Genomic DNA, 16333 nt, shown 5'->3' with positions numbered 1-16333 from the left:
TCTAGTTCGAGTTGGGGCTGCCCAGATGGTAAAGGGCTCTTTAATTTAGCTTAGCAAATTTAAGGATCGAGTTCAATAAGGGTTGGACCATAATAATATATGATTTTGAGCTAAAAATAGATAGGGCTGAGTTGGATTGTGAAGGAGGTATAAGGATCATGATCCATTACCACTCCTAGCTGCCCCTTAAAATGTCAGAATGGTAATGAGGCCCCCAAAGTTGCAGATTATCACAAACAGCCTCAATTTCAACATACAATATGTATAGGCAATGTTTGCCATAACAAATGATCTAATGGGCTTCCAAATTGGTGAATTTAGGAGTGTGCATAGGCAAGTAAGCTCAATTATGACCCTGTTTATTTTGGCTTTTGTGCTGTTGACTTAGTCAAAAGCCACAAGCTGGAACATGAAAAAAAAACCTTCAAAAATAGGATTTGAGAAGTAGAAATCGGATTTGTATTAGAAGGCAAAAAATCAAAGTTAATAGGTGCTTTGATGACTTTTGTAGGATGTTGTTTCAAGAGGCATTACATACGTTATCCATTTTATTTATTCAAAAGCCAATACATGAATGGCCTTTTTCTACTTTTCTTTTAAAGCTAGCTTTTTTGCCACCCATAAAAACCCATTTCTCAATAGTAAAAGCCCAAACAAACATACCCGCGTCAAGGACAAGGATCAGGTGCAGTTATATCATTCTTAATGGAGTTCATTCTTATTAAATGAGGATGAAACCATGTATACAATATTTGTCTATTTCTAAGATAATCTGTCTTTCATGTAGTCTTGAAAACAGCAAATAATTAAATTGTACATTGTGTGAAGTTAAATGATAATTTATTTACGTGGCATCCTTGGAAACATGACTATGAAATAATCTTAGTGCATGGGAACTCTATCAGAGAGAAGAGAGGGAGAGCGAGAGGGAGGGAGAGGGATCGCGAGATGACCATGACTGATGGTTACTCGAGGAATGGCCTTGGGTGCCGGTTACACAATACTAGCGCTCTCACAGCAGAAGCACACGACAGCAATAGTGCTGGCACCGAGAGCTGGAGGAGAATTGAACTACCCGTATGCTGCCTCGACGAGACAACGAGCAGCAATAGTATTGCCGGGGCTTCCAACGGTCAAGGTAGTGGATTGGGACGGTGCCATTTCGCCGACGGTAGTAAGAAACGGCCCACGGCGATTCCTCACGCGATGTGGGGAAGGGCGGGTACACGCCGACAGCGACTACTCTCTCGTCACCGGTGTGCATGCGTGCCCCCACTCCAAGGCCACCCGCGAGCCAACGAGCATCGATGAAATGGAGAATAAAGGTGGACCTGAGCACCATGCATGGAAGCATTACTTTCAAAAGAAAAAAAGCATCATGGAAGCACCACGTTTTGGACTAGGGCTCGGCTTGACCCCGGAGATCGCGTCAACGTACGTGCGGGGACAAATCGAAAGAAACATCTCGTACCTGGTCGGAGATCACGAATGATGATGCCCGTTTGGTTCATCTATATGCACGCGTGCCATCGATCGTACGTCACCGGTCTAAGTCGTCGATCTCGTCCTTCTTAGCGAAGGGAATACGGCCTGAGTGCACGACTTGTGGACTTCATCATAAGCTCGTCGGCAAAGCCGCGAATTAAAGGGGGGTATCGTTCCAATCATTTCTGCCACTCGAACCACTTGCAGTTTTTTGCAATCCTCGTCGTGGGCTCGTGGGAGACTGCTGGGAGCTCGCGCGTTATCCTGTACAGTTACGTTTTTTCTTCCGTTCCGCGCGAGAGGTGCCATGAGGATTGACTGTCGACAAGCGCGACGCGACGCGACGTGACGCGACGCGACGCGACGGCGCGGGCGTCACTGGTCGGTGTCTGCATGCGCTCGGCCGGAGGCGGCTAGCTGCGGAAAAGAGCTCGAGGCCTAGTAGCGCTACTATCTTAATATTTTAGCATATTATTATGTATCTAGATATACACTATATCTAAGTGAATAATAAAAATTATGTATCTAAAGAATTAAAACGATCTACAATTTGAAACGGTGGGAATAACTACTACTCCTAGTCGTTAATCGTTAGTGCAACGAATGCGACCAGTTCTTCGATACTCACGGTATTTTTCTTCAATCATGGGTCACTAATCACTTAGCTTCTATGCGTATGCGTACACAACCTTGGCCTCCTAATCGATGTGTGATGTGCCCCGTCTAAATTGACCAGCCATTACTGCGAAGGTTAGCCACACCATTCTTCTTATCATCGTCGCCCTCATCGGTTGGTCGGTTAGTGTTGCTCGCCGGTCGTGTACAGCGTCAACAAAGCTGTGCCGTGCGAGCGCCGGCGCCGGAGACACCAGGTCGTGCTAGGCTGCTAGCTAATGGCGGCACCGTTGCCCAGACCGAGAGATCACAGGGGAGCGTGACAGCTGACGCGACAGGAGCCGAGGAGCGTGGTCCGGCAGGACGGGATGCAGGGTGGACTGTAGCATTGTGGGCCACTGCGACACGGAAAACGCACGCCCCCATCCGAGCCCATTAGGGTAGACCTAGCTATATCGCCCCCTACGGCCGGTACCACCCATAGATCCTATACGACTTGCGGAAGTCCGTTTATTACGTGGCTTCCGGGCTTCCGGTGTTGAAGATTCGTGCGAGCTTTTTTATCCGTTCGATGCACCTAATCCCTCCTTAGCTCTAACTCTCTAGCACGCTCGAACCACCGTCCACCGCCAAATGGAGAACACACGTCAGCGATCAAATGGAGGAGATGGAGGAGAATCCCATTTGGGTTTCAAATTTCAAATGCAGTTTTCTTAAACCGTTAATCTGTTTTGAAATCCATTTGAAACATTTGGAATGTGTTGTTTCAACATTTTGAATAACTACTTCAACATTTTGGACATATTGCTTCAACATTTATACATAAAATGTTGATCTAGTCTATCGAAATTGTTGAACTAAATTTGAGAAAATGTTAAACCTAGCATTTGAAAATGTTGATTGCATTACTTCAACACTGTAAGTATATATATTCAATTTTTATGCTTAAATGTGAAAATAGTATAATCAGAATGCTGGATTTTTTTCAGAATGAGTTGAACTAAACTCTTCGTGTTAAAAATCACATCACCGTACATCTTATCCTATAATTGGGTAATAGCTTGGACAATTAGAAGAATGAATAAACAAAAAATAAACAAAAATTTGTATGTTATGATGAATCTACCGCTGCATGTGTTAGGAACATGACCCTGCACACGGGTAATGCAATTAGTGGAGAGTAATGCAATTAGTATTTGGACCTAATGGGCTTTATATTCATGTAGCTTAATGAACTTCCGGAAGCTAAATAGGATCCCCTGTACCACCAGCCCTTTTGCAAACACAGCTGTGTCCTGCAAAGTGGCTTCGGATGGGCCGGGTCCAAAGACGACTCCACCCCAAACAAGAGCCCATGTTAGGCTGTTTATTATCGGACTTGGACCGACCATCCTCTCACAAAGGGGGGGGGGGGGGGGGGGGGGGGGCGGGGGGGAGGGACGTACTTCGTTGAATGGAGTACACGCATACTACAGCTCTCTCCGCACAATTTTCCGTGATCGGTGATCTTATGCCATTTGGAGGAATTCAGCATGGTGTGCACGTACAACCATAGAATTCAGACATACAACTCGAGAAAGCACCAAGCTTGCCACAAAGCTGGACATAGCATGATTGTGATTTTGACTCATATGGTGACACTTCAAAAGATGGAAAAAACTTGATTGATTAACTAGTACAAAGAAAAATACAGCACAGACATTCACGGTACACGTATTAACCAGCATAATCAAACGACAGACAGCTCCAAGGCCCGTCCCCACCAATGCGCCGCAACGTCAAGCCACGCCACATCAGCGCTGACGCCGGGCCCCAGAACCCCACAAACACAGAAACACACACGGATACATTATTCAACGCACGATACGCCCCTTACTACGGGCGGCCCCACGTAGCTATGACACGAACGTGAACCCGAACGCCGACGCGGCGGCGGCGACGCGCCCACGAAGGCCGCGACCATATACCGGCGCCGTGCCGTGCGTGGCACGAGACAGCAAGATCGTCGATCGCACGCGCGCGGGACGTGCCCGCTGGACTCACTCGGACTTGCCGACCGCCTCGGCAGCAGGGGCTGCTGCCGCCTCGGCCTCTGCCGGCGCCGCGGCCTCCTCAGCGGCGGCGGCAGCAGCAGGCGCTGCCTCCTCCTTGGCCTCCAGTTCTTTCGCCTCGGCCTCGGTGGCGGCCGGTGCGGGCGTCTCTGCCTCTGCCTCGGCGGGCTTGGTGTCGACCACCGGTGCGGCCTCTACCTCGGCCTCGGCAGCAGCTGGCTCCGCCTCCTTGGTCTCGGCCTCAGCCGGCGCTGCAGCGTCTTGCTCCGCTTCCTTGGTCTCTGCCACGGCTGGAGCTGCCTCGGGCTCTGCATCCTTGGTCTCGGCCTCAGCCGGAGCTGCCACGGGCTCGGCTTCCTTCGTCTCCGTCTCGGCTGCGACAGCCTCCGTCTCGGTCTCCCTGGCCTCAACCTCGGCCGTGGCAGCCTCAGGCTCGGCCTCTTTTGTCTCACCTTCGGCCGGCGCCGCCTCAGGCTCTGCCTCCTTGGTCTCCGTCTCGGCCGGCGCCGCCTCGGGCTCTGCCTCCTTGGCCTCTGCCTCGGCCGGAGCAGCCACTGCCTCGACCTCCCGGGTATCAGTCTCGGCAGGGGCAGCCTCCGCCTCGGGCTCCTTGGCGGCCTCCGGCTCGGCCGGAGCTGCCTCCGCGGCCGGGGTCTCTTCCACGACCGGAGCAGCGGCTTCCTCCTTCGGGGCCTCCTCGGCGACGACGGCTGGTTGGACAGGGACAGGCTCCGCCACCACCGGAGCCTCCTCGACGGGCAGCGTGGCGGTCGGGACCTGGACCTGCACGCACGCACGGAAGGAACGATGAGCACGTGTGCGTTCAGTACGATCAGAAGCATCACGCATCAACATACGCTGATCCATCCGAGATCCGTTGCTGCATATGCAATGCAACCCTCGATCGAAACAGATGATCGATTCGGTCGCACATAGATCATAGATGCAGAGATCAAATTAAGATTGGAGAATCAAATCGGAAGGCACAGTGCATTACCTCGACGGTGGCCATTGGTGCTGAGTTGCGGCTGCCGAGCTTGACCGACCTGTGTGTGTTATGAGCACTGAAGCTCCGAGCTAAGCAGAGCTTTTACCAGTGTGATCGATCGCGTGTGTGGCTGTGTTGTGACTGATGCAGTGGGTTGAGGCAGAGGGGCTATATATAGAGCCCCCCAAGGCCAAAATGGTCATTGCAGAAAGATTTTTTTTTAAAAAAAAAGAGTATGAATCTTGGAGCTCCACATGGCTACATGCAATCTCATTCCCGAATCGTACGTCCATTCAGGGCAACTTGCTCCGCTGGATCAAAAGATGGCCCTGATCGAGCTCAAGCCCATCCATGCATGATGCACACATGAGAGGAGGGAAGATGCAATGCACGCTGATGCTAACGCTGCTAGGGTCCGTCCAGATCAGAGTAACGCGGGTACAGCTGCCACTGTATCTCTTTCGGCTTTGGTCGAAGCAGGGAGACGGCGGCGAGTGGCTGTCAGGAACAGGCCAAGGGCATCAGAGCTGGCCGGCCGGCCGGGCCACGATGGCAAGCGCGCCTTTCGAGGAGGAAATTCTAATCTTTTTGTTTTGTAGGATCGAGAGATCGATCGATGGGCATCGATTTCGGGAGCGTCGGCAGGCACTCGATGGTGGCGTGAAGACAGTGCAACTTGTTGAGCAGCAGCAGCAGCCGAAGAATGTGCGCTCTCGGATGGGGGGCGTCGATCGAAGAGGGTGACAACACGCATTACAGTGAAAGTAGCTAGCGTGTGTCATCGAAGTAGCTTAGCTAGCTAGGGTCAATTTGGCAGGTATGCAACACAAACTGTTCATCAAGTCGATCTGCAGATTACCGGCGGATTCACTTAGAAACAAAGAAAACACACGAATGAATGAATGCCGTCTATGGCATAGACTGCTGAAGTGTCGACGATGCACAAGGGAACGTCAAGATCGTATCGCGACGCAATGATGCCAACGAGGATTCTCTCGAGACATGATGCCATCCAGTCCAGTAGTAGGATTTGATCGTTTCCAGTAGTAGGATTTGATCGTGAACTTTGCGGATGGAGAGTCATAGTGGCATGTTTGATACTAGATGCTAAACTTTAGTAGTGTCAGATCGGATGTTCGGATACGGAGGACTAAACATGAGCTAATTATAAAACTAATTGCAGAACCCCTATGCTAATTTGCGAGACGAACCTATTAAGCCTAATTAATCCATCATTAGCAGATAGTTACTGTAGCACCACATTATCAAATTATAGACTAATTAGGCTTAATAGATTCGTCTCGCGAATTAGACTCCATCTATGTAATTAGTTTTATAATTAGCCTATGTTTAATACTCCTAATTAGATTCAAACATCTAATGTGACAGGTGCTAAACTTTAGCAGTTATATAAAAGAGGAGAAGGTGAACGTAATTAACAAAGTTCATGGACCGAAGCTTCTAGTGGCAGTAAATAAACTACTGTGGCCATCCTATCCTACGTGTATATCCATGCATGCCATGGAAGAGGTCGCCAAACGCACAGCTACGAGGAGGTAGTTTTACAGCTAACACGGGAGCTGCTCAGCTCTCGTCTTTGGGGTGTGAAGTGCTCGCATGTGGCTGCCTCCGGTTCCGTGGGCAACAATGATTCCGGCAGATGGAGCGAGCGCGACCTCCGCTGTTGGATCACCTAAACTTTCTGCGCCTTTTCCCGAAAGCCAGCGTAGAAAAATGGAAGCTCTCCGCTGCATCGTCAGCGTCGATCGCCTGATCGATGAATCAGTTCGAGCTGGCTCAGCTCGTGCTCCCCATTTTCCCGTTCCAGGAGAAGACAAATGGACGCCGTGGAAGAACCAATCGGCGTCGTCGGCTAGCTACCTCGTCCGGCCGTGCATGTACGCCACGTATCGCGTATGAACCGTTGATGGGCGTGGTGATGAGCAAGATCATGTACCATGTTGCTTTGCTCAGACAGCAACTGGTGGCAGAATTCGACCATGTGAATAGCACAAAAAGAAAGAGAAACAAACTTACCACATTGTTCAAAACGGTGTGGTTGAATTTTGATTGTTGAAATTCAGTTTGAGAGGCAGTGGAAAATGGGCAGGCAACGAACAGTGTCAATGCAGCAATCGACTATCGGAGTAGTACCTAGACAGCCGTTCACGGTGATTTTGGGACGATGCAGACTTGTGCGCGTCCTCTGCTTACTTTACAGCGTGGACCGGAATCAGGACGGACGGATGACACAGCATCGCTTAGCACCTTTGTCGGAAGAAAATGATAAGAACAGGCAGGATTTAAAGCACGGGGGCAGAGTCCGGACCGAACCTCCAACGTGCACTGTAGGGCTTTGATCGATTTGGTGCCGAAATCGCCGCGAATCAGCATGGCCGGCGGCGGTCAGGATTAAGGGCCCCATCGGCACCGCCACGCCCATGATCGGTCCTGCCGAAGAGTCTCTGAAGCTCAAACTCTGCCGTGTTCGTGAGCATGGCGTCTTTTTCTGATGAAAATTGAAGAGATGAGAGGGGAGCAACAGCGGTGGCCATGGAGTGGCTGCCGCAGAGATCTGGGAGGCGCTTTCATGGGAGCCGTGGCCGCCAGCGACGCTGATGTGGCAACAGGTCATGGGCGGCGGCGGGACCCGCGAGCAGTCCTTGCTCAACAGTGGCGGCGCGGAATTTCACGATGCAGAGGTGGCGTGGCGTGCGGCAGCTGGACGCGAGTGTTCAGGTCTGCCTGCCTTCTTCAGTCCTGATCGTCATGGAGAGATTACCCATGACAGTGCTCTGTTTCAGTCTTTCAGAGAAAAACAACATTTGTGTCGTCGTGGAGCCAGTAGTACAAGGTGTGGTTTGTTTCTTACTGGAAAAAAAACGCATGCTGTTTAATTTCTCGTTTTGATTGAGTAGTTCCCGGTTGCATTCACATCTGAATTCTTTGTTTTTTGAAAGAAAAATGTAAATGCTGCCATATTTGCGATTTTTTAATAAAAAATACTTTGTGAGGTGTGAAAAACGATTTACAGTACGTCAATGCAAAGAAAATTTGAGTTGAAACCATCCAGCTTGAGAGAAGCTAGGAAGCCCTACTGTACTCCAAGGTCCAAGCACCGCAAAACACACGCCAGATCGGTTGATGAGTGCGAGCTGTTTGATGGCCTTCGTAATTTCTTCAACTTCTTCAGGGCACTGAACGTTGTCTTCCTCTTGCCCGGTCACCCGGCTACGGCTACACCCATCTCTGCCTGCATCCTAGCCATCGCTACTCGCCGCAACGTCACTTCCCTAAACCGACGTGGTGTGAATGTGTGATACAAGGGCGAAAGCTAGCATAAAATCTATGTGGTGCACAACACTCTTAGCTCAGTAGAAACGAAACTGATTTGTATGGTCAAAAAGGGCCATAGTACTAAATGTTTTCTCCTACCCGGTGCCAGTGCACCAACCTAATCCAACGTGGCTTTGCTCCTGGCGAGTGATGATGTGATACCCAACCGTCCTGGCATCTATATATGACCCTATTCTTTTTGGGCCTTCCGATCCCCTTCCTTACACGGTTAAACCCATCGCCTTTAAGCCCATTAGTGATGAATCTTCTTTTAGCAGAGTCTTGCAAATGACTTAAGCGGTGCCATTTCAAGCATCCTATAAGCCGCCGTGGATTGAGGTCATATTTTGGATCCATGGACTAAATATTAGGTCTAAACTTTAATTCATTAGCTGATCCATACAGGGACTACCCCAATTTAATTTTAGTCCATTATTAGTCCTCCAAGCCCACCTAATTAGATTAAAAATAGCTAAAACGAGCCAATCGTCCGAGAAATGACCAGAGTAGCCCTCCACTTTATCTCTTCCCACACATGTAAAAAGAAAGGATAAAAATGAACTTTATGTGTCTCCCATCTGCCTTTTAGTCCTAGGATCTAAACATGGTATGGAGTTAGCTAACCTTTAATCACCTGGAGTTTTGTTCGGACTAAACCTTTTTTTCACTGCAAACCAGCAGGGACCAGACTGAACCTTAGTTCTAGATGAGCGACAGTGCGATCAAGTCCGTGCAAAAATATTTTAACTAGATAGCCATATTTGTCAGTGGGTTGGTCTTGATGAATCCACAACATTTCCCTTTCTATTTGTATTTTTTTGTGAGTAGGGGCTGGGCACATGTCCCTTTTTATTTTTATATATATTTAGTTGTGTGTAGGATATTTAGCTAGTAATATCTGACTCACAATTTACTCTCTGCCTTAACAAATATAGCGATGGAGATAGTGCTATATACTGGGGTCATGTTTATTTTGCATGCTCTACATTACTCTCTGTCTAGTATGTTTTCTCATAATTTATGAAAAATAAGTACCAGCGATTTATGAAATGAAAGAGTGCAGGTGCAGACTGAGTCAAACCGGCCCAACCAAGGAAGCATAAGGGTCCATGAAAAACTTTAATTCAATTTTAGTACTTTCAAGTATATATATAATTTGACAGCTTCGCTTAGAAAAATCCAGAACTTGTCCAAATTAAAAAAATATATCAACGTGAATTGGGACGTTTGAATTTGAAACTTTTTTATATAGTTTCAACTTGGATTTGGCAACATTCCGTCAAACAAATGCGATAAAAAATGAAAATGATAAAAGGAGGGACAAACACGATTATACGAATGCCCCTAGATAACTAGGAACTTCATACATCGAACAAACCATCTTAGAACTGAATAGACTGAACCCAATCTACAGTTGCAAGCAGTAACCAGTCCCCTAAACTTGCTGCCCAGCAGCCCAAGCTTCAAATGGAGTAGGGCATAGCTGATATAGGTACGTTACCCATTGTGCATCGTCCCAACCAAGCCACGTTTGGGGAGCATCCTTCCTTACTTACCTTGGCAACCCAACCTTGCAGCCGTGTGAATATTACACATTGGAGGCATGTATCCTTGCATGGCTGCTATTCTTTCATCGCATACTATCCTTTCCTTGCAACCTGGCCATGGATCGCCTCCTCACCAAAACTCCAAAACCCACTCGGTCACGTATAAGACGCCTGCAACTGCAATCCCATCCATTTCACATTCAGAGCTGGCTCGGATTTAATCTGCGGTCTCGATGGATTCAACTCTGCCGTGCCGCCTCCTTCCTCTTCCATCGGTGCAGCGCCACCATGACTGCCCAGGAAGCAGATGGCCGGGGCGTGTCAAGACGGGCAGAGCAGGAAGGAATTCCGGCAAATTCTGCGCGAGAGGGCTGTTCGGCAGCGGCGGCGGCGGCGACGGGCTCCGGACCGTGATGAGGATGGTGAAGCTGAACTCGGCCATCCAGAACCGGAGCGTCAGGGAGCTGCTCGAGCTCATCGGCGACGAGTGCCTCTACTTCCTCAGCAACCTCCGGTCCATCGATGTCTCGCAGCTGGGCAAGGTAAAAAACGAGACCGTATATACATCAGCACTAAATGCTACTACTAGTAAAAACTCGTACAAACACCTCCGTGCTGCATCGAGTTTGCTTACCTGACATCGCTTGCCTGCAAACCCTGCATCCTCCTGAGTTCCTGACCCGTGCCGTTGTTGGCAGGACATGTTCCTGCTTCTCCACGCGCTGATGGTCCGGCACCACGTGTCGTTCGTGCTCAAGCCGACGCCGGACGAAACGGGCTTCGACCTGGGTGTCAAATGGTCTCTAGGTCTGTCTTCTGTTGAACCAAACATTTGGTCAGTTTGACAGTTTCAGCAATGGACCACGAAACTGAAGCTCTGGGATCGTTTGTTCTGCAGAATGGAAGGGGCAGAAGCTGCCATGGGACCTGGACTGCAACGTCTCCACCACGCACGTCTACAGGGGCCTCCTGCTCATCAGGTAACAATTCTAGCGTCAGGCTAAACTGAGACCTTGGGTAAATTTGTTGGCATTTTACCGTCAATTTTCCGAGTAAAAACCATGGTTTGCGTTAGGAACAAATCCTTTGCACATGGGACAAAGTTAGCTTTAGGGATTAGGGTTGCTGAAAGATCAAAAGAACGGACTGAATCGCGTTGATTTCCTATTGTTGCAGCCAAGTGAACAAGACCTGCGTGCCACTCCTCCAGAGGATTCTTGGGATCATCCAGCAGGCAAGCATAACAAACAGATAACAGATTTCTGAAACAAAGTTACCACCAACATAGCAATCACTTTCATTTCTTTCTTTCTTTTTTTGCAAAATGCTAACAGCAAATGATTTCTCTTTCGTGACTGCAGAATTTGGATGCAGTGATTTTGACTATTGTGAACAAGGTCCTGCCTGAAGGTACTCTTGACGAGAAAAAGACCAGCACGATAATTTTCTGCGTCATCATTGGTCTGGTGGTCATGTTACTGTTCTACGCCCTGTTCAAGAACTTGTAGGCTCAGGAGAGCAAGACACAGTTATCCACTGTTGTACAGCTAGCAGAGCTTCTTGTAAATCATCAGCACATCACGCAGAAACAGAAACACCAAATTCTGGACATAGCCAACCATCGTGCGGCGGTTGTTGGATGTAAACTGCAACTAGTGCTGATGCACAAGATGGATGTGATAAAGGATTACCAATGAACAGGGGAGCAAAAGATGATCGTTCGATAACTGTATAAGTTAGGTATCACCCACAGGAACATAATATTGGGGGTACAGGTGTCTCAAGTCAACTAAGGACTAGCAATGTAAGAGGCTTTCAGGTAGCAAACGAGAAAGCAACTTCTTACCAGAAAACGCACCTACGATAGCTGAATTTACATCAGGCAAAGTACATCAGCTCTCGCTGTCCTTTTAGTTTCGCTCTGACACTGCTTTCTATTTAACAAACTAGAAAGTCAGATACACTACTACGTCTGACCTTTTGCGAGCATCAGACATTCAGGCTAGACTATGTAACAACTCCCATTCCTTGCTACTGTGAAGAGATTAGCCACCATTTCTCACAGGTAAACCAGCCCAACAATAAGAAATAGTTAACAAACACTTTCAGCAGATTTCTGTTGTTTCATCAGTGCCTACTACCAGGATGTTAGCCCAGAGCCCAGAGGACATTTTGTCTGCAGCCAAAAGTTAAACCACCACCAATTTCTGCATTAGAATATTAGACAAACGAGCTAATACCAAGCTGCAGAATAAAAGAAATGGTAACGATCAGCAGTCAAGGCACTTAATGCAAGAAATCTGGTGAGATAAAAACAATTAAATTTGGTCAAGTCAAAGCTTTACAGTACCAAGTCGACCGCTTTCAATAGACTCCTTTTACTAATGCAACATATTTAAAACGGGTAAACTAGGACTTGAAAGCAAGCAACTGCAGAAGGATGGATGTTCTCCAGCAAGTAGTCAAGTACTAGGCAGGGCAAGCCCCCATATACATAAGGGATGCTATTGGGATTTAGGAGAGTCAAATAACTAACCAGTCAGATCTTGGTAGGTTGCTTAAAAAGGTGATCTGAAACCAACTCTGAGACACCCTGAGCAGTAAGACTTTCACATCCAAATAGCTGTTTAAGTTTCGAGTCACAAAGTATCACTGTGGAATTCTCTGGATCCTGTAACAAAACAAGAAAAGAAAACCAATTAGGCCACCAACCTGTTTCTTCTTTTGCACAGACACCAGTGATTGTACAAGTATCTGCAATCTGCTTTTATATAGAAAATAGATCACATTGAAACAATGTACTAAGGAAGAGAACCAGCAAATATGAACTGACGCAATTCACCTAGCAATATAGCATAGTTTATTTTACTTACAGAAAGAGTAGCAAGCTCTTATTGTAAACTGTAATTAAAAAAATCTCACAGGAAGATAAGCTCCGCCATTAAATGAGTCAACCATAACACATGCCTTCCTAGAAATTTCTAGCATCAACAAAAGCATTTCATCTAGATATGTAAGCAGCCTAGAACGCATATTTTCAATGTTCTCGGCTTATCTCTGTGACAACAAAATGAAAAAGGAAACAGAATGTAGTGGGGAAATAGAAGGAAGGGTGCATTATATTACACCAGGACAAGAGTGAGGTTCCAGACTATGGGTAGCCAATAATATATTTCACCTATTGCTTTTGTTCCGATTTGTCATTCATAAAGCTTTAGGTGGCAAAATCATTACTGGTCAATTACGTATGAAAACGCTAAAGCGAAAAGGGGGCTTATATGGAACACGCTTTGCTTATGCTTCACTCTTGTCATAGGTCAAAAGGATAGACAATAAACCAAATTGCATACACAAGCAACATGCACATACTAGCATGTTGTTTAATGATTTTCATATAGGATGTGACACAATATGAAATTATGCTGACCCCATATACCAGTGCTTCAAGTACCAAAATTAAAAAGCACATGGATATATACACTCAGCAACTTGTATATAGAGACAGCCATATGCATCTAGTTGGTCAACTAACAACCACTATGCCACCAACCAAACCCAAATCTAAGAAAGAAAACAGCATGCAAGGGATCTACCTCATAAAAAAACAATATTTATCAAACAGGGGTCCAACAGTCCAACCAACAAAAATTGTCATGGATAAGAAAAGTTCTCAGGTATGACAAGATCAGTCTAAAGCACAAATAATGCAGTTACTAATATCAATGAGTTCACATTTTCTTCCTAGTGAGATAGCAATCTAACTTTCCAAAATAATATATGCGTCCTCTTTTCTGGAATGACATTCTGGTACTATATAGCAGAGATAAACATTTCCTTTCATCTTTCATAGTTTTCCAAGGTTGGACAAAATTACTTGCAATGCCCACTAGATGTTTAATATTGCATACAACATTTCAAAGAGGGACAGTAGCACATAACAGTTCTGGTAGTAATCATCCACTGACCTCTAGATTATTGCTTTTAATGTGGTCCCAGACACGCTTAACAGCCTCAGAATGGGGCATCTCTCTTTCTCCAGTCCCCAAAAAGGTGGCCAGAGCATCAGAAATGACAAAGGGCAGCTGCTTAACATCAGTTTCAACAGGAGAAACAGGAGAAATAGGTTCACCACCCTCTGACTTCAATTTCTTTGATTCTCGTTTCGAATCATCTGCAGGAATTTGGACCATATGTTCGGTAAACAAAACATTGATCATTTTGCGACAATTTAGCTATGGTGTGGCAGGAGAAAATCTTACTGGTAGTCTCAAGAGGACGTATATGCTTAGACAAAAGCTTGTTCATCTTGAACATGTCAGTGCTATCAGTCTCGAAAACTAATCGGAGCTCGTCATTGCATATGATCTTTCTCTTATTGTTAGGATCCTGCAAATTGTTCTTGCGAATGTATGCCCAAAGCTGCTTAACAATCTACATTGATTAACAGCAATGTCAGGTTTTCTGCCATGATGTAAACATCTATACAAGATATTAGAAAGATGGGCCAGAAAGATAGACCTCAGTTCTAGCCATGGCCGGTTCACCAACGATAGCTTGCAGCTCTGGAGACACACCGCAGACTTTGTTTAATCCTCCTGGGCCACCTCTTCGTTTTGCTCCAGCACTAGCACTGCTACATTAACACAAAAAGGACAGTAAGTTACCAGCAAATGACAGCTGACAATTGAGAACAGGGGACACATCGATATCTCGTATTATCCAAGGGAGGGAAGTTCCCTTCGAGATTTATCAGGAACATTCTCACATGCAGACAGTTTGATGTGTGCTGAATAGTAAGTAGTATGGTTTCAGTACATGTAAAGTGTCATAAATTCCTTTCAAGTTATTAAGCATAGCAAACAGAAAGGCTCCTTTCTAGTTCCAGCTAGATACCTAAACGTAGAACCCACTGTGCAAATTCATCTGTTAAGCACAATGACAGTTACGGATAAGCTTCTTTGTTTGAAACTGGTTGCTTGAAAAGCAAACATTTTGATGGGGATGATGAAATCCATTACTACTACGGGAGCATTCAAATGTTTTCACAGGTACACTAGATGTGATTCCCTCCCCTAATCATGGAACCATGGACATTAAATGTCTAGTACAAGTAGACATGGCACCACAAAATTCCTCAAATGAACCAACAGGAGCTCTAGACAACAAGTTCCTTGCACTTCATCCCACCCCACTAATCACTCCTATCCTGAAAAATATTTCAGTCCACCAGAAACAATCAATCCCGAATCCGTACCACGATACAGACACTGTGACCACCCAAAAAAGATGTAAGCTTTTACAGTTAATCCCACTTCAATCCACCAAACAAATCTGAAAAGGGAACAAAACTCACATCCAAGAGATTTTAGGAGATTAGCTTCGCGTAGAAGCTACTCCATCTAATTGTAACCGCACGAGGACGGAGATCCTCCAAACCCTAATCCGAAGAGGGGGAATGAAGAGAAGTGTCACCTGTCCTTCTTCGAGCCAGCAGGCGCCGCCGCCGCACGGGGACTCTCGCCCGGAGTGGCTGCCGCAGCAGATGCAGCCGCCGCCGCCGCCGCCGCCGCGGCCATCTGCTGATGCTGCTGTTGCTGTAGCTGGACGAGCCTCTGCAGCTGCGCCTGGTCCGCCTGCGGGAAGGGCTGATGCCCGTAGCGGTACGACGCGGCGGTGTCGAACGGCGAGGGGGGCGCCCCGTGGCGGTGCTGCTGGTGCTGGTACTGCTGCGAGGCGGAGAGGTAGGACTGCATCTGCTGCGGGAAGAAGTGGGGAACGGCCGGCGCCGGGGCGGGGGCGGAGGCCGAGGACGCCGCGGCGGCGGAGGTGGAGAAGGGCAGCTGCGCGGGAGCCTCGCCGCGGGCTCGGCCACCGCCGCCGGCGCCGGCGCCGGTGGGCGCGGGGTCGAAAGGGTCCTTCCGCGATGCGGCGGGGTCGGGCGCCGCGGCCGCCGGGCCGAGGAGCGCGACGAGGACGCTGCGGATGAGCGGCGCCTTGGGGGAGACGTCGACGCCGAGCTGCGCCCCGAGCTGCCGCACCACGGAGTCCGCGGATATCCCGGTGCCGCCCTGCGCGGCGGTCTGGCGGACGATGGACTCCACGTAGTGGGCCAGCTCCTGGTCGGACAACATCGGGGCTAGGGGAGGGGGTGGCGAGGATCAGGAGGGGGCGGGGCCTCTCCTATCCTCTGTCTCTCTCTCTCTCTTCGGCGGCGGCGGAGGCGGTGGTGCGGCGCCTCCACGCGCTTTTGAAAATTGAAATGGGTGGGGGGACGGGGGGGATCCCTCCCTGCGGGGGAGGCGCGTTTCAGT

At 48.0% G+C, this 16333-nt stretch overlaps 3 protein-coding genes across 4 annotated transcripts; 1 reads left to right on the top strand and 2 right to left on the bottom strand.

The window, feature by feature from the left end:
• Positions 1–3748: 3748 nt before the first annotated feature.
• Positions 3749–5304, bottom strand: LOC117862269 (uncharacterized). Its single transcript, XM_034745802.2, has 2 exons — positions 5149–5304; positions 3749–4934 (listed from the first exon to the last, which is right to left on the bottom strand). The coding sequence occupies exons 1-2, from the start codon at positions 5161–5163 to the stop codon at positions 4140–4142; spliced, it is 810 nt and encodes a 269-aa protein (XP_034601693.1). The 5' UTR covers positions 5164–5304; the 3' UTR covers positions 3749–4139.
• Positions 5305–10021: 4717 nt separating this feature from the next.
• Positions 10022–11635, top strand: LOC117861127 (uncharacterized). The gene is made up of 5 exons (XM_034744629.2): positions 10022–10564; positions 10721–10829; positions 10921–11002; positions 11199–11256; positions 11384–11635. The coding sequence occupies exons 1-5, from the start codon at positions 10256–10258 to the stop codon at positions 11528–11530; spliced, it is 705 nt and encodes a 234-aa protein (XP_034600520.1). The 5' UTR covers positions 10022–10255; the 3' UTR covers positions 11531–11635.
• An 81-nt stretch (positions 11636–11716) lies between these two features.
• On the bottom strand, positions 11717–16333 carry LOC117861126 (uncharacterized). Of its 2 annotated transcripts, none has more exons than XM_034744628.2 (6): positions 15495–16333; positions 14541–14652; positions 14282–14453; positions 13988–14193; positions 12559–12693; positions 11717–12198 (listed from the first exon to the last, which is right to left on the bottom strand). In XM_034744628.2, exons 1-5 carry the CDS (start codon positions 16151–16153, stop codon positions 12562–12564), a joined length of 1281 nt encoding a protein of 426 aa, XP_034600519.1. In that variant the 5' UTR covers positions 16154–16333; the 3' UTR covers positions 11717–12198; positions 12559–12561. The 2 variants fall into 2 exon arrangements, with proteins under 2 accessions (XP_034600519.1, XP_034600518.1); XM_034744627.2 differs by having other exon boundaries at positions 14541–14655; positions 15495–16332.

This window comes from Setaria viridis, chromosome 6 (assembly GCF_005286985.2).
Source record: "Setaria viridis chromosome 6, Setaria_viridis_v4.0, whole genome shotgun sequence".
In the NCBI taxonomy this organism is placed as follows: domain Eukaryota; kingdom Viridiplantae; phylum Streptophyta; class Magnoliopsida; order Poales; family Poaceae; genus Setaria; species Setaria viridis.
The sequence above is the reverse complement of the archived record's forward strand: the minus strand, read 5'-3'. Positions and strand labels throughout refer to the sequence as shown.

Coding starts and splice junctions, on each gene's coding strand:
- LOC117861127 (XM_034744629.2), top strand. CDS start 10,256: ATGGATTCAACTCTGCCGTGCCGCCTCCTTCCTCTTCCATCGGTGCAG. Junction 10,565..10,720: donor ATGTCTCGCAGCTGGGCAAG/GTAAAAAACGAG, acceptor CGTTGTTGGCAG/GACATGTTCCTGCTTCTCCA. Junction 11,257..11,383: donor TTCTTGGGATCATCCAGCAG/GCAAGCATAACA, acceptor TCGTGACTGCAG/AATTTGGATGCAGTGATTTT.
- LOC117861126 (XM_034744627.2), bottom strand. CDS start 16,153: ATGTTGTCCGACCAGGAGCTGGCCCACTACGTGGAGTCCATCGTCCGC. Junction 14,656..15,494: donor GCTGGCTCGAAGAAGGACAG/GTGACACTTCTC, acceptor GTGTTAATGTAG/CAGTGCTAGTGCTGGAGCAA. Junction 12,694..13,987: donor TTAAAAGCAATAATCTAGAG/GTCAGTGGATGA, acceptor GTTTTGTTACAG/GATCCAGAGAATTCCACAGT.